The sequence below is a fragment of the Cygnus atratus genome, chromosome 2, assembly GCF_013377495.2.
Source record: "Cygnus atratus isolate AKBS03 ecotype Queensland, Australia chromosome 2, CAtr_DNAZoo_HiC_assembly, whole genome shotgun sequence".
In the NCBI taxonomy this organism is placed as follows: Eukaryota; Metazoa; Chordata; class Aves; order Anseriformes; family Anatidae; genus Cygnus; species Cygnus atratus.
Window position 1 is genome coordinate 146,158,035 of NC_066363.1, and position 19,366 is coordinate 146,177,400.

At 40.0% G+C, this 19,366-nt stretch overlaps 1 protein-coding gene across 1 annotated transcript; it reads left to right on the plus strand.

Annotated features, from left to right (window-relative positions):
• Positions 1-631: 631 nt before the first annotated feature.
• On the plus strand, positions 632-16,229 carry MED30 (mediator complex subunit 30). Its single transcript, XM_035556279.2, has 5 exons — positions 632-723; positions 827-1,022; positions 2,256-2,414; positions 6,345-6,455; positions 15,997-16,229. Exons 2-5 carry the CDS (start codon positions 849-851, stop codon positions 16,090-16,092), a joined length of 540 nt encoding a protein of 179 aa, XP_035412172.1. The 5' UTR covers positions 632-723; positions 827-848; the 3' UTR covers positions 16,093-16,229.
• The last annotated feature ends 3,137 nt before the right edge of the window (positions 16,230-19,366 follow it).

A 19,366-nucleotide genomic window follows, 5' to 3' on the forward strand; every position in this document is an offset into this window, starting at 1 on the left:
AGTCAGGCATTGGGACGGGTTGCCCAGGGAGGTGGTGGCGTCACCGTCCCTGGGGGTGTTCAAGGGAAGGTTGGACGTGGTGCTTATGGACTTGGCTTAGTGGGTGATATTGGTGGTAGGGGGGTGGTTGGACCAGATGATCTTGAATGTTTCTTCCAACCTGAATGATGCTGTGATTCTCTGAGGCCCTGGCACAGGCTGCCCAGAGAAGCTGTGGATGCCCCATCCCCGGAGGAGCTCAAGGCCAGGCTGGATGGGGCTTTGGGCAGCCTGGGCTGGTGGGAGGTGTCCCTGCCCATGGCAGGGGGTTGCAACCGGGTGGTCTGTGAGGTGTCTCCCAACCTGAACCATTTTATGACTCTAGCGCTACACGTGTGGACACGCTAAGGCTCTGACCCAACTTTCCAACCCCAAAAACCGAGCTGCAAGGCTCCGGGCGGGCACACCTGGGTTCTAATTTATCTGTAAAATCCAGACAAACACAAAAACTCCCCCCAAAACCACCAGAAGCGCCCACGCCGCCTCCCGGTGCCCCCGCAGCCCAGCCCCACCCGGGGCACTCGGACCCCCCTCAGCGCCCCCTCGGCCCAACGGCCGCCAACCGCCCCTCGCCCCGCCCCCCTCCACCCTTTCGTATTTCGTCACTTCCTCCCCGCTTCCGGGTGCCGCCGAGCGCTTCCGCCTGCGCGTTGCCGGGGCAACGCGGCCTCGGCGGGCCCCGGGGTGTGTGGGGCCTGTCCGCGGGCGGGGGGGGGGGGGGAGGCTCTGAGGCTTGTTATGACAGGATTAATTAATAATTTAATCATTCCGTCTTAATTTTCAACAGTGGGAGCGGTCCGCCGGCGGAGATGTCAACTCCGCCTCTGGCCGGGGCGGCGATGCCCCCCGGGGCCTTCTCCGGGGCGCAGGCCCAGGCGGCGCGGGAGGTGAACACGGCGTCGCTGTGCCGCATCGGGCAGGAGACGGTGCAGGACATCGTGTTCCGAACCATGGAGATCTTCCAGCTCCTCAGGAACATGCAGGTCAGGCAGCTGCTGCCGGGGTCGCTTGGTTTAGCGGTCCTCAGTTCCCTTCCTAGTGTTTTCAGTACCAAGTGTGTCTGCTTGGGGATAGTTAAGGGTATTTACATGCGTGGCTAGATCATAGGGGGGGGGTTAGGTTGGAAATGAGGAGACATTTCTTCTCAGAAAGAGCAGTCAGGCATTGGGACGGGTTGCCCAGGGAGGTGGTGGAGTCACCGTCCCTGGGGGTGTTCAAGGAAAGGTTGGATGTGGGGCTTGGGGACATGGTTCAGTGGGTGACATTGGTGGTAGGGGGGTGGTTGGACCAGGTGGTCTTGGAGGGCTTTTCCAACCCTAATGATTCTACAATCATAGTGCTTTGAAAAGAGAGCGGTGGTTGGAGCAGTGTGTGCCGCTCTGCGCACATTTGTTTGCTACTGTATATTGAGGGAACATGGAGAATGTTCAGAAAAGATGAACTGTTATTTTTGCCCACTATAAATGTGCTGTAAATACATTTGGTATTCATCTTATCCTTTAAGAATAGTGAAGTGTATCTATATGCCATTTACTTTTCTGTGTTTTTATTAACCTCCGGGGAGTAATTTTAGAGGAATTGCCATTGATCAGTGATTTCATTCTTCTATAATGTTTTCCACCAAAACTTTGTGACATTTTTCATGTTGTTAAAGTGGACAAAATCCTTATTGTAGTTACCTACTGAGAAAACGTACAAACCTGTGTCACGTTTCTCTGCTGAGAGCAGAAGTGCTCACACTCAGCCTCGAAGATAAACATGCAAGTGATCCCCCCTGTTCCCTATGTATTTTCACGTCTTTGGAAGTTCCCTTTTGTAATTATTTTAGGTACAGATACGTATTTGCTAACTTTGAATTTGCTTTGATTGTCTGAGTTGTGACCAGACATTGAATTGTTTCCTGACGCAGAGTATAATACTCAGGTAACAACAATGCTTAAGCATTTTGAAGGCATTCGTTGAAAGTTCCAGAGGGACTGACAGTGACCAACATGTAGAATACGGGAAGCTCTTCGAGAGCAGTGATTTGGTACGTGAGATATGCAGAGAAAATACAGAATTGTACCAAAAAGCAAGAGAAATGTCAGTGATTTTTATGGGAATAGTGTGATTATCTTATTTTAAAATGTACAAAAAAACCCTCAAATTTATTTTTAGGTTATTTACCTCCTATGAGAGAAATATTTTTAATGTTTTTGGGTTTTGTTTCCTTTAAGTTACCAAATGGTGTTACTTATCACACTGGAACATATCAAGACAGACTGGGAAAGCTGCAGGAACACCTCCGCCAGCTATCAATACTCTTCAGAAAACTGAGATTAGTCTATGATAAATGTAATGAGAACTGTGCTGGGCTTGATCCTGTTCCCATCGAGGTAAGTAGCTGTCTATATGTACAAACAACAACTCAGAATGACCGCGCTGTGCTTAGCATATCCTCCCTTCTCATGGGTTGCAACAGGCTTGGAGCAAACAGGTTTTAAGTGGGACTGGAATACTTCTGTGGACTGAATCCTGTTTATTATTAGGAGCAGTTTGAAAGATGGTGATGTTAGTGTGAAAGTTTCACCAATTCTTACCACCTGGAAGTGGTACAATTTTGAAATCAAACTTCATTTAAATTTGTAGCCTTTTTCCCCCTTTTTCCTCAGGCCTCTTTTCTGATTCACTGATCTTTTTCCCCTAGGAAAAAAGGGTCTTTTTTTTTTTTTTTTTAAGAGGTTGGTTTAGTCTGCTTTAAGCCCTCACCTGCTTGCCTGGCGGCCTGAGTAATGAAGATTATTATTCCCTTGCTGTGCCCATCAGCCTGTGCCTTGATAGTTTCCTCACTTAGCTATCCTTAACCTTCTGAGCCAGTGTGAACCAAATCTGAAAGTGCAGTGGTGGTGGAAAAGGGAACAGCAGAATACTTAAGTAGGATTGGCCAAAGATTTTTCCTAATAAAAATGCTTTTTCTAGTAAAATCAAAATTTATTTCCCCCCCTCATAAGTTGTTTATGATTCTTAGTAATACTCTTAAGCCTGTTCTATGTTATGATGTGAATTCTTACAGCCCTTTATCAGCCAAAACTGATGATCTTTAATTACTGACCTCTGGATTTAGAGGCTACTGTATCGACTTCTGATTGCCCACTGAGTATCAACCATTTAAACATGACGTTTTATATTTGAGTCCCTTCACTGCATAGGAATAAAGAAATGGAGTCCATTCTTCGCAGACCGTTCTAGACCACTAATGGCCTTCTGTCAGCGGTCACTGCTGTGTGTGTCAGAGAAACTATGGGGGAGCCTTACAACAAGTGAGGGAGTGAGATAACTTGTCCTTCAAAAAACAAAACAAAAACAAACACTTCATTCATGGTTTGTTAGAGTTGGCTTGTGTGCAGAAGCTTAATAGTTGTATCCCCTTTAGAGGCTTTCAGTCTGTCTTATTTTCACGTATGGTTGGGGTGGGGTTGCTCTTTTCTTCTTTTATATTATAAGGTCTCAGTGATAACCTTATGCGCAGCAGAGTTTTTATATCAACAGTTGGACGACTTCTTTTTCCTTTTATCTGCTTGGTCTTTGCTGCTCTGAAGTTAATGCCCGATTCCTCTTGTTTTATGAGTTAGGGTGAACGAAAGTGTCACATCGTTTATCTTGATCTGATTTCTTAAATTCCTATTTCGGCTTTTAAGTGATGGTCTCAATCATATTGTTTAATGACTGACACTCTAACCTTATCTTTGAAGAATATCAACAAATCTCTTCTTTAATCAGTCAAATTATTTAATGGCTTTTCCCTTTCACTTAACTGATTCCTGACTCACTAGTGGAATAGATGTATGCTGCTCTTCCTTTTTTTTTTTTTTTCCAGTTATTAACCTTCGTGTGATACTGCAATGAGCGAGACAATTATTCTGTGGCTCCCTGTCTAATTCTTTAGCAGTCGGTGTCTGACAATACTTATGTGCAATGCCTTTGTTACTGATCTTTTTGTCTTGTAGTTTTGAACTTTTGTTTAACTTTTGTTGCTTATGAAAGAGTGTAATATATACGTCCATATTTCCTCAACCTGTCTTCTTCCCTTAAATTTCCGACATATCTGTGCATATCCTGGAATGTGGGCAGGCAGTGACAGGACAAGGGGGAAGAGTTGTAAACTGAAAGAGGGTAGATTCAGATTAGATATAAGGCAGAAATTCCTCACTCAGAGGGTGGTGAGGCCCTGGCACAGGCTGCCCAGAGAAGCTGTGGGTGCCCCATCCCTGGAGGTGTTCAAGGCCAGGCTGGATGGGGCTTTGGGCAGCCTGGGCTGGTGGGAGGTGTCCCTGCCCATGGCAGGGGGCTGGGACTGGGTGGGCTTTAAGGTCCCTTCCTACCCAAGCTGTTCTATGATATGCAGCTAATCAGTGTCAGTGTCACTGCACTTCTTCCTGAGTAGTCTGTAGTAACTGCAAAATCAGGTACCTGCTCCAGCAATTGGTGTAAGGTATATTAATGTAACTCTTATTTGCTGTGTGATAGCAGGTATATATTTTTAGCTGCACATTGTCCATTTTATTGCAAATGGTGTGCAGGAGTTTGCTAGTTTGCTGTTTAATGCAGAGATCCCACGGCAAGCCCTCTGAATGCCCAGGCTATAAAACTTAGTTTTACGTTACACCTTTTATAACCTACATGAGGTATCTCCACGTAGAGTTGAGAAACTACCTAAAAAGTTTTGTTGTTTTCTCTCTCTTATTTCCTATTTGCATCTGGTTTATGGCAAGAAATTCTGTCCTTACGTTCTATCAATAAAATCAGTGCCTATTAATATTCCTTAGTCTCTTAATATTGATATTAAAATGTTATATTTCTTTCATTAATACGTGCTATTAGTTTAATAGGTATTCTTATCGACTTCCTTTTAGCCAACATAACAAGTTATAAGATGATTGTGAAGCAGATCTCGTTACAAAATTCCCTCTCTAGAGAGAACTGTTTTATTTGTGTATTAGTTGTAGTTCTTTGTTTGAATTCCTGGCTTTTCTGATAGATGGGAGGTTTTTAGGGGATAACATTCCATCTACTCTGGATGTATGTTATTTTTCCATAAGTGAGAGAAGGAGCTTTTTCCAAGAGTACGTACTGGCTACACTACTTTTGCTTTATAGTATGGAGATGCAACAAGTTGTGAGCTTTCACTGGGTTTTCATGGCCGAGCTTAGTATGGTACTTTTTGTCCATTTTGAGAAGCTTAATGAGAATGGTCTGATAAAAGCTTGTGTAGAAGAGAATTCAATTTTCAGTGAGTTAACATCAAATAACTTCACATCAGAATGCTGAAGGACGCAGCTGAAGGCTTCATAATATTACACCTCAACTTAAGCAACAAGCTAACGTGTATTTGATGAGCGACCCGTCCCCTGGCTTTTGGGCTAATGTCTTCTTGCTCATTTGCATGAATTACTTGTCTTTCATTTGTCTGTGATACATACGTATGTTAACAAGGGTGTAATTTTGCCATCAATTTTAGCTTCTCGCAGTTCAGGATGGAAAAATCAATGTTGGACTGTAGACTTTGAGTATGTATGTTATATATAAAATGTTACAGCTTATAATTATTTTTTGAATAAGATGTTCGCTTGGGAATGTTTTGACACAAAGCGTGTATTTGTTTTGCATCTAGTACATTTACTGATCCTTCAATTTTGTTGTTGTTATGGAAAGGAACGTACATTAGTATTCATTTAAAAATTCTTTATCAAAGGTTGGCTTTGTAGAACCTTATTTAAAAAAAAAAAAAAAAGACAGTGTGTTACGTGCCTGAGGAGATCCCAGTGGAAAATCCTTACGGAGAAACTCCGATTAGGTAACTGTGGGTCTGGTTTCAAGAATAGCCAAACAGACACCCACTAAAGTAGTAAGTGATAATTAGGGTATTAACCAAGTAGCTAATCTGCATGTGTAAAGCCAGTCATAAATTATGTTTACTACATCACTGAAACACTTGATAATAATGGTAAGTTCACCATTGTGTTATTTCATGGTGTGGAATAGTAAATTTTAAAAATGAAGTCTATAGAGTTCAAGAATACAAGGATCACTTGTGATAAACATCTTAAAAAGCTAATACTGGGTTGTGCCTGCACTTGTGAGATGACTTAGGTGTAGGCCTTTGGTTTGGAGGTGATAAAGACTTTCTCCACTCCTTTCTTTTCAGGAAGTTTGAGCCTTTGGAGAAAATATTAGTAATTTATACATCTCCTGTTTTCATTTTTTTTCCTCTTCCTTTCCCCCCCCCCCTTTTTTTTTTTTAAAGCTGATGTTTCTTGTCTTCTCAGCAACTTATTCCATATGTTGAAGAAGATGGCTCCAAGCACGATGATCGTGGTGCCGCTAGTCAGCTTCGTTTTGCTAGTGAAGAGAGAAGGGAAATCATGGAGGTAAATAAGGTAAGAAAGTTTTAAATTGATTTACATAAAACAGAAAATGTCGCTTTGTCATTGGAAAGCTTGGATTTCTAGCCTGCTGCACTGAAGGCTGTATGTGTGGTGACTACCATCAAACTTCTTGCATGTAACTTTCAGAATTACCGCTAGTAAACAAGTTCTTCTGGCTGTAGCTCTCGCTGTAGATTTTAGACACCATAACAGTTTTAACTTGTGGCTCTTTTTAATATATATCCTTCTGAAATGGTATATTGAGTTTATGGTTAGCCCACTAGATGTTGGTAGTACAGATCAAAGAATGGTTTGGGTTGGAAGGGACCTGAAAAACCATCTACTTCCAACCCCCCTGCTGTGGGCAGGGACGCCTCCCACCAGCCCAGGCTGCCCAAAGCCCCACCCAGCCTGGCCTTGAACACCTCCAGGGATGGGGCACCCACAGCTTCGCTGGGCAGCCTGTGCCAGGGCCTCACCACCCTCATGGAGTTAGAGTTAAGGTGCATGTTGAACTTACTTCACTCCAAAACTTTTATTGTGCAAGTACATGAAAAATGAGCATTAAACATCAGGTATGTAAATATTACAATATGTATTGGTAGAGAATTTTCAGGGCTACTTTCTATATTTTGTCAGTTCAAGAAAGAACGTTTCTTTTGTTAAGTACAGCATTCATAGAATCTTGACACATTCAGAAAAAATGTGCCACATGTGATAAAGGTGCTGTTAAATTTTTATTTTGAGTGGCAGTACGCATTTGAGTACAATTACTAAAGATGAATTCAAATCTAAAAATAAATATTCTATAGTAAATGCTAATATAATATTGAGATTAAAAATAAGTAGTATTACCAGACCACAATATTGAGCAGTGTTCCTTCAGTCTGTAAAGTACAAAGACAGGATTTTCTAAATATTTGTGTAGCTGTAATATCTGTAAATTCTTGTTAAAAAGCAGGCATAATCCACAAAAACAACAGAAGAAAGGAAGTGAATGTCTAAAATAAACCTTCTTGCAGAGAATAATTGGTGGATTTTTGTCTTTTTAAATATTTCCAATATTTTCATTTGTCTTCAACAATTAGAGATGTACCAATTTTTTTTATAACCTATTTAGAAAAATTCATGCATATGGTACAAGCAAAAACGGGGACTGAATTTAGAGAAAAGCAGTTGTCAGCTTCACTGTTGTATTCTTTCTGCTGCGTGCTGATGTAGCAGGGTTGTATATATTATATTGTACCTAATGTACAATAAAGCAATAAACTGTGAATTTATGCACATTTATTTGCAATATTTAAGTGCTAATAAGTTTAACTGTCCGTATTTGCTGTGTTTTTGATAGTTTTATGACATGTTTTTGCCCTTGTTGTTGTACTTGTATGCTAATGTGGTTTTAAACCTCCTTGGTGTGATCTTGTGAAAAGAATTTCATAAATGTTTATGATGAGCCTTAAATCTTGAAAAGGTTGACGGGGTTACAGAAGCATTAGTAGCAAATCAGCGATTAAGAATGTGTTCAAACGGGCACTTAAATCTGGTCTGAAATCCTCTATTTACACTTAAATGCCTAACATTAAATGCCTAACACCAGATTTTCAACAGTAAATTTTCAGAAGTTAGTTGAACTTTCTGTAGTGTTTTGTGGACAAATACTTACTATGTGCTGCAACAGAAATTTAAACTGCTTGGTTTTGAAACTGCACTGATTTCACTGATTTTTTTTTTTCGTTCTTTTGTGTTTTCTCCAATTTCCAAGACCAAATTTTAATCCATTACAGAACAGGAGGTGCTTTACTTTTCATGACTAGAAAGGAAACAATTCATATTTTAGCAAAGAAAATGTGGTAGAATCAGGTTAATTGATCTAATTTCTGTCACTGGCTGCTGGACTTAAATAGCCCTCTCTGTTTCTTAACAGGCAGGCACTCCTGACAGCTTTTCAGTCCTCTGCAATATGTAACATCCATCTCCAGCTCAGTTTTGCTTAATTTCTTTCAGGAAAATTTCGGTAATATAAAATGTTGATGAAAATGCTGTGACAGGGAAATCAGTGTGACAGGTGAAGAAGCTTTTTATATTCTTCACCTACTGTCTTCTCCCTGCAGCTGCTTGTCCCGCTCTCAGCTCACCCTGGTTGCTGTGATGGACAGTTACCTTTTCAGTCTTTCATGCTACTGGTATCAAAGAAACATTATTGCCTAGCCCATCTGAATTCTTGGACCTTCTGTGCATGGGTCGCTTAATTTTGTCCTTCTTGCTTTGACTTCCCAGCAAGTCTGAGCTCTTTGGTGGCCCCGTGTGTGTATGAAAGACACTCCCCTGCAGTTGGAAGCACAAAGGAAACGCGTAGATCATATAAAACCTCGTGGCTCATGTATTCTCACACAAAGACGTGCCTCCTTCCAGGAGCCACTGACTTGAAACGTAACAGCTCTGCTTTGCTCCAGCAGTTGTCCAGAGGAGGTGGGGGGACCATCGTGTGCTTCCTTTACTTCCTTCCTCTTGGGGCAGAAGAACCTGTTGATGGCAGCAGTACTCTCAAATACTGCAGTAGCTTCTGATATCAGCTTACTGTATAGTGACATCTTATTTATTCAGCTGCGTTAGGCTTACATTTTAGGTCAGAAAGTTTAGTGCCCTGGCCTTGGCTACGAAGTCCCTGTCCATTAATTAAAAACATAGATCAGTTTACAAGGTAATGAATTTATGTCCTAGCAATTCAATAATGTCCAGCAACCATAACTTTAAATGGAGCCTATTAGGCTTAAATCAAAAGGGACTTTTGCCATACAAGCAGTTACTAAACAGGAAGCTTGTAAGTATGCACCGCTATTAGAAGGAAAAAAACAACACAAAACCAAAGCAAAACAAAAAGCTGTTTAGTCAGCACTAACTAGCTCTACCTTTTGTGTGAAACAATTCTCTCCTGTTCTTCCCCAAATTGTTGCTTATTCCTTTTATCGGTATTTGCTTTCCAGAGCTGTAAATTGGTGAGATGTTTCACTCTTTTTCTGTAATAAATAATTTACTGTTCCGGAATCAGTTTAGCTGTTGCATTGGTCTACTAATCCAAGTCCTGCAAGTTATTATTGAAGGTGATTATAATTTGCAACAATTGGCAGCTGTTACAAAAATGTACCCAATTGTCTTCATATCTGTAGATAATCTTCTGCCTACAGGTGTCTAACCGTACAGGTACGGCATCATCTGTAATATTTTCAAGATGTCAGGCTCAGGTCTTGTGGTACATTTAGCAGGACTTAAAACAGAAAATCAAATCTCAGAGTGAGAATGCTGTAATCTGTGTTGCTGCTTTTTCTTTACCGTTTGTTTTTAGAAATAAAGCAAATACAGGTCTGGTTTTTTCAGATGCTGCAGGTCTGGTTTCAAATGAATACATAGGAAAACCATTGCGTAATTAGTAGTCTCAATACATTTGTCTGAAAACGAAAAGATGTGAAAATACTACTGACGCATTGCAGGTAGCCCTTTTGAAAATAATCATATCTGATACCCTTAATGAATCTTTGCTAAGTGGTTAACAGTGATCTCGCTAAGAGGGGAAGAGACAATTTACAGGTTTCAGAGTTAAGTTGTTACGAATTTACCTTGGGGCTTTTTTGGTAACAAAACCATTGTGCACTGGAGCTGATGTTGTTTTGTGAGGTAGTCCTTAAAACAACAGCAATTTGCAACTAGGCTTTCTTTTCAGGGAAGAACTTTGCCTGAAAACTATTTTTTTTTTTTTTTAATGCTGCGAACTTGCATTCTTTTAAAGCTATCCATCACCGTATTTGCATGTATTTTTAATTTGTTTTCTATTTGTAGAATCCTTTTCACCCCAAATACAAATGCACACCAAGGAACCCTTCAGTGAGAGAGGAAGAATTGTTTACTTGGGCACCTTCTCAGCACATTAATCTGCACAGTGCACAGTTCTTTGCCAGTTTGGGCACCCGAACTGGCTGTCTGCAACGACAGAACCCTAGAAGAATTTAGGCTCAGTGGGAGGTCTGGAGATTGCCTGAATCATGTTCAGCGTGTCAGAAAGTTTCAAAAGGATCCTCAGGCCCTTTTCTGCAAAGCTGCTTTGTATTCAGTCAGCCCTCGCCCTGTACTGTTGTTGCAGGAGTTTATTGTCTCAGGTGTGGGGTGTTGCCACTTGCTTTTGTTGAAGTTCCTGAGATAGGCATCAGCCTGCCTCCCCCACCTGTTGAGCTCCCTCTGAATTGGACAGCCGAGCACTGAGCATATTGGCCGCTTCCCCCAGTTTGGTATTGCCCACAAACCTGTGATTGCCCACAAACGGTGATTAGGTCATTAAGTGTGAGTAGGTCATTAACGAGAACGTTAGGAGTACTGGCCCTACTGTCAATCCTGAGAAACACCAGGAGTAACTGACTGCCACTTGGACGTAACACTGCAGATTGCAACACTTAGGAGTTCGGTAGTCTTGGTGGAAAACCGGCCACCTTATAATCAACCTATCCAAACCACGTCCCTCCCGTTTGGCTGCCATGATACTGTGAGAGTGTGTGTGTCAAAAGCCCTACTGATGTCTAAGCAAAGAAAGTTCCCTGCTCTCCCCTTGGCCACATAACGTTAGATAAAATAAAATTACAAGAATTCTGGTTTTTCCATATTTATCCACAGTTTTCCCGTGACTTACTTTGACGTCTGTAAGTAGGCATTACACATCTGTGTGTTTTTTCGTGTTAAGAATGGGAATGTAACACCAAGGAATGTGGTGAAGCACCTTGGGAATGGGTAATTCCATGAAAAGCTACATCACTTACAGGGTAAGCGTAAGGAAATAAGGCCTCAGACTTCATCGCTGGATGGTGAATAATTACTGTAGAGGAAACATTCAACTATTTTAATAAATGCTCTTATTTCACTTTGAGCGACAGAGCAGTGGATACATGAAATTGCTGCCTGGCTCGATGTGCGTGAAGTACTGAGCATGTAGTGGAGCACAGGCTGTCAGTGGTGCCTCTGCTTTTTTCAGGAAGGTGAGCAGTTTCCTTCCACCTGTATGGCTTGGAGAGAGGCAGAAAACTCAACCTCTCATTTCCGTAAGGATAAAACAGCTGCCTATGAACAGCCTATGATCAGGAAAAGATGTAGCTAATGAACAATGAATATATTTAATTGTCCAGTGGTTACTGTTTCAGTGATTAATACTTTTTTAACCACTAAAAAAATATATCAATAGCTGGATGTGTGAAATTTGAATGGAGAGCATGCCTTGGTATACATTGAGTAGCCATGACTTAGAATGTCACCTGGCAGCTGTAAGGGAGTTTGAGCAAAGTACTGATGCGTTTTTCTCTATCATTTTTTTCTGTTCTGTGCACGTAACGTTGCAAGTCTTTTGACTATAAAACTGAAGAAAAAAAAAGGTTTTCCCACCTCCTCACTTCAGAGATTGCACTATGAAGGAGTCATTTAAAAAAAGAACAGTATAAATTGCCAGGGCAGGCTGTACTTGTTCTCACCTATCATAAACATTGTTTCTGTAAAAATTTCTTCTTTTTGACTTGCATGAAAAAGCAGAGGCCGTTGTCATCTTGATAAGACTTTCAACAATCACTTCATACAGTAATTTCATGGTCAGAAGTAGTGGAATACTCATGAAAAAGAAGAGGATACAAGTTCTCCCAATAGTAGGGTGGTATTCAACGAAGTAAACATGGTTATTTTTAAATCTCTGAGATTTATGCAAGTAAAGATACTGCTATGATTAACATCTAATGCTCTGTTAAGTTGGATGCACTGCTGGACTTTACTGTTGCAGGTCTTGACCAGAGCAGGTATAAACTATAGCTGGCACAGTATTCAGAAGAATTATTCTTTTTTTTTTTTTTTTTTTTTGTTAAGCAGAAGAGGTACCTTTAAAACACAGGCACAAAGCTTTGATGTATTTTTACAAGCATCAGCTGGAATGTAATCTGACTCTTCCACAGTTTACACTATTGTCTTTGCTTGAAGAAGAGAATTTTAACAAATAGATTGAGTGCAGAATGACTCATGGTGATGTTTAGGTTTTAAAATCTGAAAGATAACTGAGCTTAATACGAGGAGAGAGATGGATCAGTGCGCAAAGGGAAGTTTTGATGCATGTCTGATAGAAGGCTGTGGATTAGTCTAGACAGCCCTGATTTCAAATGAAATGAAAGTGGACCAAAAGTGAATTTAAGTCAAAAATTGATTTCAAAGTTGAAATTACTATGTCCTTCTGAATCCAAATCTGTATGAAACATTTCAAGTTGTTTATTGCGAGTTCCTCGGAAGATGGGTATTGTCTGGATGTGTGTTACGGTTCTCCCTCTTTGTTTCACTTACTGCTTTTCGTGCTTATGTATGTGTTTTTGCAATTGCCCTGCCTGACCTAAGCCTACTAAGGTCTGTTCGGTTGCTGAAGAGTGCAGTCCTTTCTAAGTGGCAATAATATTTGCAGCACCAGTCAAAGTGGAGAGGTAATCACATTGAAAATTAGTATCACCACAGAAAGCCTCTCAGGACTGATCAGGGAGATCACCTTTATGATAGGCAACAACAGAATCATAGAACAGCCCAAGTTGGAAGGGACCCATGAGGATCATTGAGTCCAACTCCTGGCTCCACACAGGACCACCCCAAAATCAGACCTTATGTCTGAGAGCATTGTCCAAACACTTCTTGAACTCCAGCAGGCTCGGTACTGTTACCACTGCCCTGGGGAGCCTGTCCCAGTGCTTGACCACCTTTCGGTGAAGAACCTTTTCTTAACATCCAGCCTGAAACTTGCCTGTCAGATACAAGGTGAATTTAGATCAGTGAAACTCATTATAAACTGCCTCATACATTTCTCCTATACCATTTTAAAACAGATACAGACAGAAGCTGCAGTATGTATGTAGGATGAAGTGCCTTTTCTTGTTTCATACAGCCATTAATTCTGAGAAGTGGTCCAGAGTTCAACTAAGTCATTTCAGGAGAAGGAGGAAAGAGTGGGAGACAACTTGCAAGCAATCTGTTGAAATAAAAATTTGTCACCACTGCAGAAGCTTCTTACGGAAATTGACTGTTTCCCAAGAGGGCCATTTTGAACTTGCCTGTTCCCCAAGAAGGCCATTTCACCTCTCTTTCCAAGGCTAATTTGAGATGTTCTTATTGGTTCAGCAAAACCTGAAGCAGAGGCCAGCACTGCCAGTGGCACAGAAGTTAGCAGTTTTGTAGTAGTTTGTGGTGGGGACCACGGTCTGTCGAAGACCAGTAACAAAGATCGCTACGTGCATTTCAACTACAATACCATGCTCTTTCCTCCTCCCCATTTATTCTTTCTTCAGTCTTGCAGTCCAGACGTGGTGCTTCGTCTTAGATTTTTTTTCCTGTCTCTGGAAAAAGTAGAATAGAAGAGCTAAGAAAATAAAGCAGCAAAGAAAAGGATCTAAAATTATCTTTAGATACGGTGAAATTGTATACTACTTCTCTTTACAGACACTTTGAAAACAAATGAAATCCAATGTGAAGTTTCCCTTGTCTAGCATGGAGCAAAGATCAAGTAATTTACTATTTCGTAACCGTTGCACAAGAAATGAAAATAATTGTCTTACAGAATGAGTCTTTTGGGCGTAACTTATGTAAAGTTCATATGAGCTTATCTACATAAAAATAGGTAAGAGTACAATTAGAAAGGGAGGGAGAGAGAACACAGTCTGCAATACCGAAGGTTAATGGTGGTTCTTTCTACCTGCGACTTGAATAATCATCGCTGATTGTTCAGCCTTCATTTCTATTGATGAAGGCTTTGAAAAATAGTGAAATGACATGCCCTCAGTATCGGTGAGTGGCAGGAGTGGCAGCTTGCATTAAATTAGTAGTTTTGATGCAACATTCGCTGATTTCTCTGGAACTGAATGTTAAGGATGGCAAACGGAAATATCTTTAAAAATGTCACAGGTATGAAAGTGCTTGTTTATCTCATCCCTCTTGTGCTTTCTGAAGCATCGAGACGTTATGTCATTGGCTTTGGAGGGAGACAAAATTCTGTCATTTGGATGTTGTCATAGCCACGTGCTTCTCAGTTGTCTTTAGGAGTTGGATCTGTGCTGTGGGTAGTGAAGTCTTGAATTAGCAACTGGAAAAGAAGGATTAGATAAATGCACAGTTAGCTTTAAAATAGTTCTTAGTCTGTCAAATGCTTGGTTAGAACTCCCGAATTAGTGCACGTGAACTGACCTACATCTGTCTTACCTGCTTCTCAGGAGTCTGAAATTGAGTGTAGTCTCTCTTGCTTCCAGGGAATGTGTTCACCAAAGTCTGTGTTCAAGGATGTTTCCCTTTCTTGATTACTGTATTACTGAAGACCATTTTTACAGGTCTGAAGTGAATAGGCTTCCTTTTTTTTTTTTTTTTTTTTCCTCTCCGGACTTCTTTTCCGTCTGACTACCCTGGCATCCCAAAAATATTGGTGTGTTGTTCACATCAAAATTCAGGACTCTGATTTTCAGCATACTGCTTTTTTTGTTTCTTTTTTTTATCACCGTTACTTTGGTTACATTACTGATCTGAGTTATTCTTTTAATGTACTGCCATTTGTGTAGTGCAGAAGAACAAAGTTCTGTCAAACCTGAAACATTTTGAATGGTAGCAAGTCTTCCCTGTGCTTTGGCTTTACTTGGAACTCTGGACTTCCCTTATGAATAAGTAGTTTGATCTCTGATGTGAGAAGGCTGACATCTTATCAAATTTGAATGAAATGAAGGGCCTACGTTTGTTGTTAACAATACACATAACTTAGTTCTTGACAGCTTTGGTTTGAGCAGGAAAATGAATAAATCAGACAATAAATATGTGTATTATAGTGGAACATGAAAGGTAAGGGAGATTCTGCAGTGGCTTAATGCGTTGATCTTTCTTCTGTAGAGACATAATTTTTGCGTTCTGGTTACTCACCCAAATAAAGGTGAGTTTGCTGTTCTGTCAAATGCTTTTTCTGTTTCCAAAAGCAAGTACCCAGTTCTAAAGAATTCAGCATACGTGCGAAGACAGGATTGCTTAGCACATCAGGATTGACCCACACAGGCAGAAGGGCTAGAAAGGCTTGATTGGCTCTCCCTCTACTTTGTGCTTTCTTCAGACTTTGACTGGTAATACCTCACTTTTCTGAGCACCCAACTTATACAACATATATTAACATAAGTTTTCCTATTCCCTGACCTCTTTTGGTCTGAATTTTCAATTCCTCCTCCCTACATAAAGTGCTGCCTTCTGGGCTTTGGTAAGAGAGGGCCAATCCCCACAAGCTTGCACTTGTTGAAGGGATCAAGTGTTTTGATGCTAAGACTGCTGTGAAAAGAATCAGCATTCCCTCCCTAGCAAAGGTCATTAGTCTTGCTTGTATTTTGAGATTGTACTTTAAAGATGATGTATTATCCCACTAATATTACCTTCAGACAGCTGGGAAAAAAGATACATGTAGCATTTCGTAACACTATTTTTGTATTTCCGAGTGTACTATTTCAACTAATGACAAAAATTTTCTCATAAAATCTTCCCACAGAAACTGAAACAGAAGAATCAGCAGCTGAAGCAGATCATGGATCAGTTACGGAATCTCATTTGGGACATAAATGCCATGTTGGCAATGCGAAACTGAACAAAGAAAATGGAACTTTAATTGGAAAAGATACAAATTTGTTTGGATATGCTTAATTTTAAGATTTTTTTTCCTACAACCATATTGAAGCAATATTTGAAACATCTTCAATATTAAAATGTTTTTTCTGTGATAAATAGTGTTGGCGTTGTTTTTACAAAAGATTCATGTTACAGCTTGTACCTGAGTGATTTGCTTAGGGTGAATATAATAAATTTTGTAATTTATGGTAATAATTTGGATTGCTATGCAAGTTGGGACTATATAAATGAAGTGTTTCAGGATTTTTTTATAATACACTGCTTTTAAAATCTGCGTGCTGCTCTGCAGTGCAAACCACATCTATAGAGAGGAAAAGTTGCCATAGAGAAAAGTAGCTCCAGTAAGCTACAGGACTGAAATAAATGATCAAATATTAGGATGGTCTATGTTTTCCTGTTGTACGAACAGAAATTATAGGCTGCTGTGCCTATTAAGTTCATCTTATCCCATAGCCTATTACTGCATGCTTGCGGTATTAGGTAAATTGGAGCAAAATTCAAAAGCTACGTAAAACTACCCCTATCTTCTCATGGATATAGTAAGTCGTTTTAAATGAAGATTGTATATATTCTCAAACCTTAATTTCTTCTGTAGCTATATGTTACCATTTCTTGAGTACTGCTCCTAACATTGTCAGGTCTAATATTCATGTAGCATTCTGTGTGGTTGGAATATGTTTGTTCACTGAATTACGCTGAGTAAAATTTTCATTAATCCTTTTCCTATGCCTTCCAGTCCCAAAAAGCATTGACATGTACGAGCAGTTCATTATCTTGAATTAGTCATCAGCCTTCATCTTTCTTTGTACTGCCTCTGGTATTCCTCATGGTTTCCATTAGCCTAGAGTATATTCTTAATGTTTATTATCCATAGATTCTGCAAGTGGGCTATGTATCTCTTTTTAAGGATAAATAAACATCTAAAATAATACTGTTTCAATACAAATCCTTAGAACTCTTGATTGTTAATATTTGTCAGGTTGAAAACTAACCATTCTTGTGACTTGCCTCTTATATTTTTATTTTTGAACTCTCATTCCATGCCCACTTAGATTCCTTAATAGTTTTCTTTGGAAGATTTGCTCAGAACCTTCTAAAGAGTCCAGTTAAGTGTTAACCTTTTGCAAGATATATGGGGTTTTGGTACTGAATTCTCATTGATTAGAGATGCATGGTTTTAAAAATTTTAAACTGGTTTGTTGTTCTATTGATCTTTTGTTTTTATTTTGCTTTTTAATAATTTTAGCCCATTTGCCTACTCCTTGAAGTAAAAACCGCTGGTAGGTAATCAGCTATTAATAGGTCTGATCACCTGGTTAACAATGTGTGACTTTTTCCTGACGTTAGGTACAACGTAGTTGTCTTTTATTTTTCCTTTTGAAGGCTTTAGATCTAAAAGATGGATGGATACATGCTTAGAAAACATCTTGGTTAGTTACCTGGTGTTGAATGTAATAGATACCTGTGACAATTTCTAGATCTAACTAGGTCTCAAAACACCTAACAAGTAAGGTCTCTCACTTTTCTTCCACCTTACAAATGGAAGACTTGTTAGCCTACTCAGTGGCAAAGCCAGCAGCAGAACTGTTCATTTGCCATTTAGAGATTGTCCACTACAGCATTGCTGTTAGTCAGGAATGATGGTTGATTTCTTCATCCGTGAGAGTCATTGTTATTCCATAGGTAAAGACAAAATTGGTTAATTTTTTGAAGAAAGCCTTTAAAAATGAGATGAAGGTTGCTAGTAGAGATTTTTTGGTTTTGTTTGCTTACAACGTAGGCATATCTTTGTATTTGCAAGGTACAGTGTCAGCTTTCTATTTAGTGTACACATAAGCATGCATCCAGCCTAGGAAATATTTCAGGTGGATTTTGGAATGGAACCAATATTTTAATTGTGAGGTAAAATTCTCAGTACTTAGCGTTGTGTTACAGTTTTGGAATAATTATGGAAAATGGAGATTAGTCTGTCCCTTCCTCTACTGCCCGTTTAATATCCACGTCTTCTCATTAAATCTTTCTAAAATTTGTTGGCTTTTTTATTGCGTATAAATGGTCCAGAAGTCACCTAAACCATGGACGAGAGTGCAAATACGGCAAGTAGATGTCAGGCTGATACAATATTCAGCTTCTTCTGTGCAGCTGCTGGCAGTAGCCAAGGTTTATACTACAATTTTTCATCTGGGAGAGAGGAGAAAGCACTTTAAACCACTACCAGAATAGATAGTGCAGTAGCTAAATTGCAAAGCGTAGGAATTGACGGAATTGTAAATTATCACAGGAAATACTGTCAAAATGGGAACTTTGCAAGGTATAAGACCAAAACCATACACTTTGACTTACACAGATGAAAGTAAGGGTAGTGTATATAATTCATGTGCTACCACATCCATGAGTAAGTATAGGATTTGGTCAAGAAGATGACAGGTTTAGGAAAAGTGGCAGTACTTCAACTGTGGAACACTTAAAGAAATGACTGGGCATCAACATGTGCTGAAAATTAATGTTTTAGTTAATGCTAACTGAACTTTAACTGCTGGTTAATGGAATGGCACCAACTGTAATATTTACAAATACCAGCAAAGCAATAACAACAGTTTTTTTAATGTTTTATTTGTATATCATTGACTATTTCTTGTGTTTCAGATTAGGCAGAAGCTGGATTAATGTTAAGACAGTCCTGGGAGCAGATACCAAAACCTAGGGTGGTTCTGTTGTTGGAATATAAAAATGTTTGAGGAGTTGGATGGGGTTTTCAGGGCCCAGAAAGGAACGGGCAGTGGAGGTGGGATGTTGAGGACTTTGTAGCATGTTTGTAGGAGTACCCCAAGTTAACACAGACTCAAGATGAAACCGTTAATCCTGCAGCTTTATAGATAATAGATACTGAGCGTTCCGTTCAGTAAGTGAACTGAACTCAGCATGACAACACGAAGATGCCTGCTAGGCAGTACGCAAGGGTCCAAGGTTTATTTACACGAAAAAGACTGCGCAGAGCAGATTTATGCAGCGTTCAGGAAAGATGCAAAGAGTTTACCTTTCCTCTTGACTTCCACAGAGGCAGCAAGGCCACATCCAGAGCACTTTAATAAACCATGGCTGTTTCTGTTGTCCTATAGAAAAACCTGCCCTGATCATAGTATTTCTTACTGAGAGAGAAATTGGAGCCTGTATACAAGTGCTACTTAAATTCATCACTGTAAATAATGGATTTAGGTGGAGACGGTCAGGGA